The sequence below is a fragment of the Oncorhynchus keta genome, chromosome 3 (assembly GCF_023373465.1).
Source record: "Oncorhynchus keta strain PuntledgeMale-10-30-2019 chromosome 3, Oket_V2, whole genome shotgun sequence".
NCBI lineage: Eukaryota > Metazoa > Chordata > Actinopteri > Salmoniformes > Salmonidae > Oncorhynchus > Oncorhynchus keta.
Window position 1 is genome coordinate 32,070,989 of NC_068423.1, and position 13,449 is coordinate 32,084,437.

The following is a 13,449-nucleotide window of genomic DNA, read 5'->3' on the forward strand; positions in this document are numbered from 1 at the left end:
CATCCAGCTTCTATCTGTTTCTCTATATCCAGCTTCTATCTGTTTCTCTACATCCAGCTTCTATCTGTTTCTCTATATCCAGCTTCTATCTGTTTCTCTATATCCAGCTTCTATCTGTTTCTCTATATCCAGCTTCTATCTGTTTCTCTATATCCAGCTTCTATCTGTTTCTGCTGTTTGTCTTTTAAAACTCCTAGTGGACTCCCTCTCTCTCTCTCTCTCTCTCTCTCTCTCTCTCTCTCTCTCCCCCTCTCTCTCTCTCTCTCTCTCTCTCTCATTCTCTCTATCCAGCTCTCTCTCTCTAAATCTTCTCTCTTCTCTCTTCTCTCTTCTCTCTGTCTCCTCTATCTCCCCCTCTTATTTCTCTCTACTCTCCACTCTCTCTCTTTCTCTCTACCTCTCTCGCTCTCTCTCTCTCTCTCTCTCTCTCTCTCCTCCCTCCTCCCTCCCTCTCTCTCTCTCCCTCCCTCCCTCCCTCCCATGGCTGACCCTGTAAAACAACACATTTTACAGCACCTACAGTATGTAGTTACTGACAATAAAACACACTCTCTCTCTCATGATTCTCTCTTCTCTCTCTCTCTCTCTCTCTCTCTCTCTCATGTCTCTCTCTCTCTCTCTCTGTCTCTCTCTCTCTCTCTCTAGATCTCTCTCTCTCTCCTCTTTGTACACACACTCCTTCTCTCTAGTTACTCTCTGTACTCTCATCTCCATTCTCACCATTCTCTTTCTCTCTCTCTCTCTCTCTCTCTCTCTCTCTGTCTTCTCTCTCTCTCTCTCTCTCTCATCTCTCTCTCTGTCCATTCTCTCTCTATCCCCTCTTGTCTCACCCCCATCTCTTTCTCTCTCTCTCTCAGGGGGAGTGAGTTACGAGGACAGCTCTAGTTTGACATCAAACAGACTAGACCAGCAGCCTTCCACCTCCCAGCACCATGCTGCTCAGACCACCCCTCACTGCTGTCTGGCTGGGTAAGGGTTAGCACACACACACACACACACACACACACACACGGATGCACGGATGCACGCATAACAAACACACACATGCAAGCACACACACGCACACACACATAAACCATAGCGAACATGTTTCCAAAATACCATTGGTGTTGAGTCTATCGTCATCTGTGGTTGTTGTGGTTACTGTAATTGTACAACACATATAGATCATGATTATGTAGTTACTGTAATTGTACAACACGTATAGATCATGATTATGTAGTTACTGTAATTGTACAACACGTATATAGATCATGATTATGTGGTTACTGTAATTGTACAATACATGTAGATCATGATTATGTAGTTACTGTAATTGTACAACACATGTAGATCATGATTATGTAGTTACTGTAATTGTACAACACATATAGATCATGACTATGTGGTTACTGTAATTGTACAATACACGTAGATCATGATTATGTAGTTACTGTATTATTTTAACTTTCCATCTGTACCTCTGTGATTGATTAATTATGAATTGTATCCACACCCACCATGCCTCTTGTGAGTAATGGTCATGTGAGGTGAAATGTGTATATTTTGGGATGTGAGTGTTCAGTCTGTTTGACCTGACGAAGATCTGTTTCAGGTGGAAACGTTGTCAATAAAGTGGTGAATTGGGAGCATAAACAGGCCTTCCTGTTAGTGGTGAATTGGGAGCATAAACAGGCCTTCCTGTTAGTGGTGAATTGGGAGCATAAACAGGCCTTCCTGTTAGTGGTGAACTGGGAGCATAAACAGGCCTTCCTGTTAGTGGTGAACTGGGGGGATAAACAGGCCTTCCTGTTAGTGGTGAACTGGGAGCATAAACAGGCCTTCCTGTTAGTGGTGAACTGGGAGCATAAACAGGCCTTCCTGTTAGTGGTGAACTGGGAGCATAAACAGGCCTTCCTGTTAGTGGTGAACTGGGGGGATAAACAGGCCTTCCTGTTAGTGGTGAACTGGGAGCATAAACAGGCCTTCCTGTTAGTGGTGAACTGGGAGCATAAACAGGCCTTCCTGTTAGTGGTGAACTGGGAGCATAAACAGGCCTTCCTGTTAGTGGTGAACTGGGAGCATAAACAGGCCTTCCTGTTAGTGGTGAACTGGGAGCATAAACAGGCCTTCCTGTTAGTGGTGAACTGGGGGGATAAACAGGCCTTCCTGTTAGTGGTGAACTGGGGGGATAAACAGGCCTTCCTGTTAGTGGTGAACTGGGAGCATAAACAGGCCTTCCTGTTAGTGGTGAACTGGGAGCATAAACAGGCCTTCCTGTTAGTGGTGAACTGGGAGCATAAACAGGCCTTCCTGTTAGTGGTGAACTGGGAGCATAAACAGGCCTTCCTGTTAGTGGTGAATTGGGAGCATAAACAGGCCTTCCTGTTAGTGGTGAATTGGGAGCATAAACAGGCCTTCCTGTTAGTGGTGAATTGGGAGCATAAACAGGCCTTCCTGTTAGTGGTGAATTGGGAGCATAAACAGGCCTTCCTGTTAGTGGTGAATTGGGAGCATAAACAGGCCTTCCTGTTAGTGGTGAATTGGGAGCATAAACAGGCCTTCCTGTTAGTGGTGAATTGGGAGCATAAACAGGCCTTCCTGTTAGTGGTGAATTGGGAGCATAAACAGGCCTTCCTGTTAGTGGTGAATTGGGAGCATAAACAGGCCTTCCTGTTAGTGGTGAACTGGGAGCATAAACAGGCCTTCCTGTTAGTGGTGAATTGGGAGCATAAACAGGCCTTCCTGTTAGTGGTGAATTGGGAGCATAAACAGGCCTTCCTGTTAGTGGTGAATTGGGAGCATAAACAGGCCTTCCTGTTAGTGGTGAATTGGGAGCATAAACAGGCCTTCCTGTTAGTGGTGAATTGGGAGCATAAACAGGCCTTCCTGTTAGTGGTGAACTGGGAGCATAAACAGGCCTTCCTGTTAGTGGTGAATTGGGAGCATAAACAGGCCTTCCTGTTAGTGGTGAATTGGGAGCATAAACAGGCCTTCCTGTTAGTGGTGAATTGGGAGCATAAACAGGCCTTCCTGTTAGTGGTGAACTGGGAGCATAAACAGGCCTTCCTGTTAGTGGTGAACTGGGGGGATAAACAGGCCTTCCTGTTAGTGGTGAATTGGGAGCATAAACAGGCCTTCCTGTTAGTGGTGAATTGGGAGCATAAACAGGCCTTCCTGTTAGTGGTGAATTGGGAGCATAAACAGGCCTTCCTGTTAGTGGTGAATTTGGAGCATAAACAGGCCTTCCTGTTAGTGGTGAATTGGGAGCATAAACAGGCCTTCCTGTTAGTGGTGAACTGGGAGCATAAACAGGCCTTCCTGTTAGTGGTGAATTGGGAGCATAAACAGGCCTTCCTGTTAGTGGTGAATTGGGAGCATAAACAGGCCTTCCTGTTAGTGGTGAATTGGGAGCATAAACAGGCCTTCCTGTTAGTGGTGAATTGGGAGCATAAACAGGCCTTCCTGTTAGTGGTGAATTGGGAGCATAAACAGGCCTTCCTGTTAGTGGTGAATTGGGAGCATAAACAGGCCTTCCTGTTAGTGGTGAATTGGGAGCATAAACAGGCCTTCCTGTTAGTGGTGAATTGGGAGCATAAACAGGCCTTCCTGTTAGTGGTGAACTGGGAGCATAAACAGGCCTTCCTGTTAGTGGTGAATTGGGAGCATAAACAGGCCTTCCTGTTAGTGGTGAACTGGGAGCATAAAAAGGCCTTCCTGTTAGTGGTGAATTGGGAGCATAAAAAGGCCTTCCTGTTAGTGGTGAACTGGGAGCATAAACAGGCCTTCCTGTTAGTGGTGAACTGGGAGCATAAACAGTGCTTCCTGTTAGTGGTGAATTGGGAGCATAAACAGGCCTTCCTGTTCTTTACTGTATTCTTGTGACATCATAGAGGATTGGAGGAACACCCACATTATGTCAATCTGTGAACAGCTGGGGATAGCTCTCTGTGGTAGTCTATTGTGAAGACTGTGGGTTTCAGTACAGCTATATAAATACTGTGTATTGCTTCCTGTCCACTAGCCCTTCTACTCAGCTGCGGTAGTGAAGCCAAACCAAACGGATCCAAGAACAAGAAACCAAAACAAGGTAATAGTGGTTTATAACCTTTTCACACAGTGTTGGCCTAAACTGGCTCAGATATGTCCTTTCCAGCCCAGTACAGCTTGGTTTGGTTCAGTAGTGGATCAGTAACCAGGCCAGTCCAGCTTGGTTTGGTTCAGTAGTGGATCCGTAACCAGGCCAGCCCAGTACAGCTTGGTTTGGTTCAGTAGTGGATCCGTAACCAGGCCAGCCCAGTACAGCTTGGTTTTGGCCATGTCCTGACCTCTCCTCTATACTGATTCTCTCTGTCATGTCCTGACCCCTCCCCTCCTCTATACTGATTCTTCCTGTCATGTCCTGACCCCTCCCCTCCTCCATACTGATTCTTCCTGTCATGTCCTGACCCCTCCCCTCCTCTATACTGATTCTTCCTGTCATGTCCTGACCCCTCCCCTCCTCTATACTGATTCTTCTGTCATGTCCTGACCCCTCCCCTCCTCTATACTGATTCTCTCTGTCATGTCCTGACCCCTCCCCTCCTCTATACTGATTCTTCTGTCATGTCCTGACCCCTCCCCTCCTCTATACTGATTCTTCCTGTCATGTCCTGACCCCTCCCCTCCTCTATACTGATTCTCTCTGTCATGTCCTGACCTCTCCTCTATACTGATTCTCTCTGTCATGTCCTGACCCCTCCCCTCCTCTATACTGATTCTCTCTGTCATGTCCTGACCTCTCCTCTATACTGATTCTCTCTGTCATGTCCTGACCTCTCCTCTATACTGATTCTCTCTGTCATGTCCTGACCCCTCCCCTCCTCTATACTGATTCTTCCTGTCATGTCCTGACCCCTCCCCTCCTCTATACTGATTCTTCCTGTCATGTCCTGACCCCTCCCCTCCTCTATACTGATTCTCTCTGTCATGTCCTGACCCCTCCCCTCCTCTATACTGATTCTCTCTGTCATGTCCTGACCCCTCCCCTCCTCTATACTGATTCTCTCTGTCATGTCCTGACCCCTCCCCTCCTCTATACTGATTCTTCCTGTCATGTCCTGACCTCTCCTCTATACTGATTCTCTCTGTCATGTCCTGACCTCTCCTCTATATTGATTCTCTCTGTCATGTCCTGACCCCTCCCCTCCTCTATACTGATTCTCTCTGTCATGTCCTGACCCCTCCCCTCCTCTATACTGATTCTTCCTGTCATGTCCTGACCCCTCCCCTCCTCTATACTGATTCTCTCTGTCATGTCCTGACCCCTCCCCTCCTCTATACTGATTCTCTCTGTCATGTCCTGACCTCTCCTCTATACTGATTCTTCCTGTCATGTCCTGACCCCTCCCCTCCTCTATACTGATTCTTCCTGTCATGTCCTGACCCCTCCCTCCTCTATACTGATTCTTCCTGTCATGTCCTGACCCCTCCCCTCCCCTCCTCTATACTGATTCTTCCTGTCATGTCCTGACCCCTCCCCTCCTCTATACTGATTCTTCCTGTCATGTCCTGACCCCTCCCCTCCTCTATACTGATTCTCTCTGTCATGTCCTGACCCCTCCCCTCCTCTATACTGATTCTCTCTGTCATGTCCTGACCCCTCCCCTCCTCTATACTGATTCTTCCTGTCATGTCCTGACCCCTCCCCTCCTCTATACTGATTCTCTCTGTCATGTCCTGACCCCTCCCCTCCTCTATACTGATTCTCTCTGTCATGTCCTGACCTCTCCTCTATACTGATTCTCTCTGTCATGTCCTGACCCCTCCCCTCCTCTATACTGATTCTTCCTGTCATGTCCTGACCCCTCCCCTCCTCTATACTGATTCTTCCTGTCATGTCCTGACCCCTCCCCTCCTCTATACTGATTCTCTCTGTCATGTCCTGACCCCTCCCCTCCTCTATACTGATTCTTCCTGTCATGTCCTGACCCTCCCCTCCTCTATACTGATTCTTCCTGTCATGTCCTGACCCCTCCCCTCCTCCATACTGATTCTTCCTGTCATGTCCTGACCCCTCCCTCCTCTATACTGATTCTTCCTGTCATGTCCTGACCCCTCCCCTCCTCTATACTGATTCTCTCTGTCATGTCCTGACCCCTCCCCTCCTCTATACTGATTCTTCCTGTCATGTCCTGACCCCTCCCCTCCTCTATACTGATTCTCTCTGTCATGTCCTGACCCCTCCCCTCCTCTATACTGATTCTCTCTGTCATGTCCTGACCCCTCCCCTCCTCTATACTGATTCTCTCTGTCATGTCCTGACCCCTCCCCTCCTCTATACTGATTCTCCCTGTCATGTCCTGACCTCTCCTCTATACTGATTCTCTCTGTCATGTCCTGACCCCTCCTCTCCTCCATACTGATTCTTCCTGTCATGTCCTGACCCCTCCCCTCCTCTATACTGATTCTCTCTGTCATGTCCTGACCCCTCCCCTCCTCTATACTGATTCTCTCTGTCATGTCCTGACCCCTCCCCTCCTCTATACTGATTCTTCCTGTCATGTCCTGACCCCTCCCCTCCTCTATACTGATTCTTCCTGTCATGTCCTGACCCCTCCCCTCCTCTATACTGATTCTCCCTGTCATGTCCTGACCCCTCCCCTCCTCTATACTGATTCTCTCTGTCATGTCCTGACCCCTCCCCTCCTCCATACTGATTCTTCCTGTCATGTCCTGACCCCTCCCCTCCTCTATACTGATTCTTCCTGTCATGTCCTGACCCCTCCCCTCCTCTATACTGATTCTTCCTGTCATGTCCTGACCCCTCCCCTCCTCTATACTGATTCTCTCTGTCATGTCCTGACCCCTCCCCTCCTCCATACTGATTCTTCCTGTCATATCCTGACCCCTCCCCTCCTCTCCTCTCCAGTGGTTCCAGCCATAGAGTGTGACGTCCGGGCGGGGAAGATCAACCTCCCAGAATTCATAGCTAAATGCCCATCTGACTGTAAACAGACAAAAAGTCAGGTTTATGGGACAGGAGTCTTCGCTTCCATCTCCAGCATCTGTAACGCTGCCATACACAGGTCAGTACAACACCATACACAGGTCAGTATGGGGTCACTACAACACCATACACAGGTCACTACAATACCATACACAGGTCAGTATGGGGTCACTACAACACCATACACAGGTCACTACAACACCATACACAGGTCAGTATGGGGTCACTACAACACCATACACAGGTCAGTATGGGGTCACTACAACACCATACACAGGTCACTACAATACCATACACAGGTCAGTATGGGGTCACTACAACACCATACACAGGTCACTACAACACCATACACAGGTCAGTATGGGGTCACTACAACACCATACACAGGTCAGTACAACACCATACACAGGTCACTACAACACCATACACAGGTCACTACAACACCACACACAGGTCACTACAACACCATACACAGGTCAGTACAACACCACACACAGGTCAGTACAACACCATACACAGGTCAGTACAACACCACACACAGGTCAGTATGGGTTCATTACAACACCATACACAGGTCAGTATGGGTTCACTACAACACCATACACAGGTCAGTTAAGTACTGTAGTATTCTTGCCCTTGCCTTCCTCCAATTCAAGTTGGGTGGGCATTGTTTGGACAGTGTGCAAGAGTTTTTAGAAGCTGCGTTTTATGGTTTTATAGAAATATGTGTGTGATGGTGTTGTTTTTGTCTACAGCGGTGTCATCACTAACTCAGGGGGTAAAGTGATTGTTAGGAAGATGGCTGGACAGAACATCTATAAAGGCTCTAACTCCCACGGGCTCCGATCTCTGTCTCTGCCCAAGTGGAGAGAGTCCTTCGTTGTCTCAGGTAATCAATCAATTAACCAATCGATCTTAGCCTGGCTAACAAGGCAGGCTCCCGTAGCCTAGCTTCGCTCATGTAGCCCAGCTTTGCTCATGTAGCCTAGCTTAGCTCATGTAGCCCAGCTTAGCTCATGTAGCTCAGCTTAACTCATGTAGCCTAGCTTAGCTCATGTAGCCCAGCTTAGCTCATGTAGCCTAGCTTAGCTCATGTAGCCCAGCTTAGCTCATGTAGCCTAGCTTAGCTCATGTAGCCCAGCTTAGTTCATGTAGCCTAGCTTAGCTCATGTAGCCCAGCTTAGCTCATGTAGCCCAGCTTAGCTCATGTAGCCTAGCTTAGCTCATGTAGCCTAACTTATGTCATGTAGCCCAGCTTAGCTCATGTAGCCTGGTTTAGCTCATGTAGCCTAGATGAGCTCATGTAGCCTAGCTTAGCTCATGAAGCCTAGCTTAGCTCATGAAGCCTAGCTTAGCTTGCTCTTGTACCACATGTTTTGCCAGGCCAGGCTACTGATTCCTTCTGATAACACAGTAGAAACATTATCAGCCACTGTGCGTACGACCTCCAAATGTTGCCTGATCCATTTCTGAATTGTTGTTGTTGTCTTAGTTGGTAAGCCAAAGAAAGGAGTCATCTATCCATCTTCTCTGGACTATATTCCCTCGAGACCTACCTACAGCAAAACAGGTGAGATGGAGTTTTTAATTACGGAATGTACGTAAAAATGACAAACATGGTTATGGAGCTGTTTTATGTGCAGTAGTTTGTCAAATCAAGTTAAACAAAATAACAGACATGCAGGTAAAGATAGAGGAACACCTGGTTGATAGGTGACATGCAGGTAAAGAAAGAGGAACACCTGGTTGATAGGAGACATGCAGGTAAAGATAGAGGAACACCTGGTTGATAGGAGACATGCAGGTAAAGATAGAGGAACACCTGGTTGATAGGAGACATGCAGGTAAAGAAAGAGGAACACCTGGTTGATAGGAGACATGCAGGTAAAGATAGAGGAACACCTGGTTAATAGGAGACATGCAGGTAAAGATAGAGGAACACCTGGTTGATAGGAGACATGCAGGTAAAGAAAGAGGAACACCTGGTTGATAGGAGACATGCAGGTAAAGATAGAGGAACACCTGGTTGATAGGAGACATGCAGGTAAAGAAAGAGGTACACCTGGTTGATAGGAGACATGCAGGTAAAGAAAGAGGAACACCTGGTTGATAGGAGACATGCAGGTAAAGATAGAGGAACACCTGGTTGATAGGAGACATGCAGGTAAAGTTAGAGGAACACCTGGTTAATAGGAGACATGCAGGTAAAGATAGAGGAACACCTGGTTGATAGGAGACATGCAGGTAAAGAAAGAGGAACACCTGGTTGATAGGAGACATGCAGGTAAAGATAGAGGAACACCTGGTTGATAGGAGACATGCAGGTAAAGAAAGAGGTACACCTGGTTGATAGGAGACATGCAGGTAAAGAAAGAGGAACACCTGGTTGATAGGAGACATGCAGGTAAAGATAGAGGAACACCTGGTTGATAGGAGACATGCAGGTAAAGAAAGAGGAACACCTGGTTGATAGGAGACATGCAGGTAAAGAAAGAGGAACACCTGGTTGATAGGAGACATGCAGGTAAAGATAGAGGAACACCTGGTTGATAGGAGACATGCAGGTAAAGAAAGAGGAACACCTGGTTGATAGGAGACATGCAGGTAAAGATAGAGGAACACCTGGTTGATAGGAGACATGCAGGTAAAGATAGAGGAACACCTGGTTGATAGGAGACATGCAGGTAAAGATAGAGGAACACCTGGTTGATAGGAGACATGCAGGTAAAGATAGAGGAACACCTGGTTGATAGGAGACATGCAGGTAAAGATAGAGGAACACCTGGTTGATAGGAGACATGCAGGTAAAGATAGAGGAACACCTGGTTGATAGGAGACATGCAGGTAAAGATAGAGGAACACCTGGTTGATAGGAGACATGCAGGTAAAGAAAGAGGAACACCTGGTTGATAGGAGACATGCAGGTAAAGATAGAGGAACACCTGGTTGATAGGAGACATGCAGGTAAAGATAGAGGAACACCTGGTTGATAGGAGACATGCAGGTAAAGAAAGAGGAACACCTGGTTGATAGGAGACATGCAGGTAAAGATAGAGGAACACCTGGTTGATAGGAGACATGCAGGTAAAGATAGAGGAACACCTGGTTGATAGGAGACATGCAGGTAAAGATAGAGGAACACCTGGTTGATAGGAGACATGCAGGTAAAGATAGAGGAACACCTGGTTGATAGGAGACATGCAGGTAAAGAAAGAGGAACACCTGGTTGATAGGAGACATGCAGGTAAAGATAGAGGAACACCTGGTTGATAGGAGACATGCAGGTAAAGATAGAGGAACACCTGGTTGATAGGAGACATGCAGGTAAAGATAGAGGAACACCTGGTTGATAGGAGACCTAAAGATAGAGGAACACCTGGTTGATAGGAGACATGCAGGTAAAGAAACACCTGGTTGATAGGAGACATGCAGGTAAAGATAGAGGAACACCTGGTTGATAGGAGACATGCAGGTAAAGAAAGAGGAACACCTGGTTGATAGGAGACATGCAGGTAAAGAAGAGGAACACCTGGTTGATAGGAGACATGCAGGTAAAGATAGAGGAACACCTGGTTGATAGGAGACATGCAGGTAAAGATAGAGGAACACCTGGTTGATAGGAGACATGCAGGTAAAGAAAGAGGAACACCTGGTTGATAGGAGACATGCAGGTAAAGATAGAGGAACACCTGGTTGATAGGAGACATGCAGGTAAAGAAAGAGGAACACCTGGTTGATAGGAGACATGCAGGTAAAGATAGAGGAACACCTGGTTGATAGGAGACATGCAGGTAAAGAAAGAGGAACACCTGGTTGATAGGAGACATGCAGGTAAAGAAAGAGGAACACCTGGTTGATAGGAGACATGCAGGTAAAGATAGAGGAACACCTGGTTGATAGGAGACATGCAGGTAAAGAAAGAGGAACACCTGGTTGATAGGAGACATGCAGGTAAAGAAAGAGGAACACCTGGTTGATAGGAGACATGCAGGTAAAGATAGAGGAACACCTGGTTGATAGGAGACATGCAGGTAAAGAAAGAGGAACACCTGGTTGATAGGAGACATGCAGGTAAAGATAGAGGAACACCTGGTTGATAGGAGACATGCAGGTAAAGATAGAGGAACACCTGGTTGATAGGAGACATGCAGGTAAAGATAGAGGAACACCTGGTTGATAGGAGACATGCAGGTAAAGATAGAGGAACACCTGGTTGATAGGAGACATGCAGGTAAAGATAGAGGAACACCTGGTTGATAGGAGACATGCAGGTAAAGATAGAGGAACACCTGGTTGATAGGAGACATGCAGGTAAAGATAGAGGAACACCTGGTTGATAGGAGACATGCAGGTAAAGAAAGAGGAACACCTGGTTGATAGGAGACATGCAGGTAAAGATAGAGGAACACCTGGTTGATAGGAGACATGCAGGTAAAGATAGAGGAACACCTGGTTGATAGGAGACATGCAGGTAAAGAAAGAGGAACACCTGGTTGATAGGAGACATGCAGGTAAAGATAGAGGAACACCTGGTTGATAGGAGACATGCAGGTAAAGATAGAGGAACACCTGGTTGATAGGAGACATGCAGGTAAAGATAGAGGAACACCTGGTTGATAGGAGACATGCAGGTAAAGATAGAGGAACACCTGGTTGATAGGAGACATGCAGGTAAAGAAAGAGGAACACCTGGTTGATAGGAGACATGCAGGTAAAGATAGAGGAACACCTGGTTGATAGGAGACATGCAGGTAAAGATAGAGGAACACCTGGTTGATAGGAGACATGCAGGTAAAGAAGAGGAACACCTGGTTGATAGGAGACATGCAGGTAAAGATAGAGGAACACCTGGTTGATAGGAGACATGCAGGTAAAGATAGAGGAACACCTGGTTGATAGGAGACATGCAGGTAAAGATAGAGGAACACCTGGTTGATAGGAGACATGCAGGTAAAGAAAGAGGAACACCTGGTTGATAGGAGACATGCAGGTAAAGATAGAGGAACACCTGGTTGATAGGAGACATGCAGGTAAAGATAGAGGAACACCTGGTTGATAGGAGACATGCAGGTAAAGAAAGAGGAACACCTGGTTGATAGGAGACATGCAGGTAAAGATAGAGGAACACCTGGTTGATAGGAGACATGCAGGTAAAGATAGAGGAACACCTGGTTGATAGGAGACATGCAGGTAAAGATAGAGGAACACCTGGTTGATAGGAGACATGCAGGTAAAGATAGAGGAACACCTGGTTGATAGGAGACATGCAGGTAAAGAAAGAGGAACACCTGGTTGATAGGAGACATGCAGGTAAAGATAGAGGAACACCTGGTTGATAGGAGACATGCAGGTAAAGAAAGAGGAACACCTGGTTGATAGGAGACATGCAGGTAAAGAAAGAGGAACACCTGGTTGATAGGAGACATGCAGGTAAAGATAGAGGAACACCTGGTTGATAGGAGACATGCAGGTAAAGATAGAGGAACACCTGGTTGATAGGAGACATGCAGGTAAAGAAAGAGGAACACCTGGTTGATAGGAGACATGCAGGTAAAGATAGAGGAACACCTGGTTGATAGGAGACATGCAGGTAAAGAAAGAGGAACACCTGGTTGATAGGAGACATGCAGGTAAAGATAGAGGAACACCTGGTTGATAGGAGACATGCAGGTAAAGAAAGAGGAACACCTGGTTGATAGGAGACATGCAGGTAAAGATAGAGGAACACCTGGTTGATAGGAGACATGCAGGTAAAGAAAGAGGAACACCTGGTTGATAGGAGACATGCAGGTAAAGATAGAGGAACACCTGGTTGATAGGAGACATGCAGGTAAAGATAGAGGAACACCTGGTTGATAGGAGACATGCAGGTAAAGATAGAGGAACACCTGGTTGATAGGAGACATGCAGGTAAAGATAGAGGAACACCTGGTTGATAGGAGACATGCAGGTAAAGAAAGAGGAACACCTGGTTGATAGGAGACATGCAGGTAAAGAAAGAGGAACACCTGGTTGATAGGAGACATGCAGGTAAAGAAAGAGGAACACCTGGTTGATAGGAGACATGCAGGTAAAGATAGAGGAACACCTGGTTGATAGGAGACATGCAGGTAAAGAAAGAGGAACACCTGGTTGATAGGAGACATGCAGGTAAAGAAAGAGGAACACCTGGTTGATAGGAGACATGCAGGTAAAGATAGAGGAACACCTGGTTGATAGGAGACATGCAGGTAAAGAAAGAGGAACACCTGGTTGATAGGAGACATGCAGGTAAAGAAAGAGGAACACCTGGTTGATAGGAGACATGCAGGTAAAGATAGAGGAACACCTGGTTGATAGGAGACATGCAGGTAAAGAAAGAGGAACACCTGGTTGATAGGAGACATGCAGGTAAAGATAGAGGAACACCTGGTTGATAGGAGACATGCAGGTAAAGATAGAGGAACACCTGGTTGATAGGAGACATGCAGGTAAAGATAGAG

General features: G+C 46.7%; 1 protein-coding gene across 1 annotated transcript in view; it reads left to right on the forward strand.

Moving 5' to 3' along the window:
• vit (vitrin) overlaps window positions 1-13,449 on the forward strand; it is a 101,436-nt gene that overhangs the window by 33,867 nt on the left and 54,120 nt on the right. Inside the window, exons 2-6 of the mRNA XM_052497053.1 lie at window positions 858-969; window positions 4,004-4,069; window positions 6,890-7,046; window positions 7,723-7,856; window positions 8,460-8,537. Coding sequence (XP_052353013.1) covers window positions 933-969; window positions 4,004-4,069; window positions 6,890-7,046; window positions 7,723-7,856; window positions 8,460-8,537 — 472 coding nt within the window. The 5' untranslated portion in view covers window positions 858-932. The remainder of the gene's footprint in view (window positions 1-857; window positions 970-4,003; window positions 4,070-6,889; window positions 7,047-7,722; window positions 7,857-8,459; window positions 8,538-13,449) is intronic.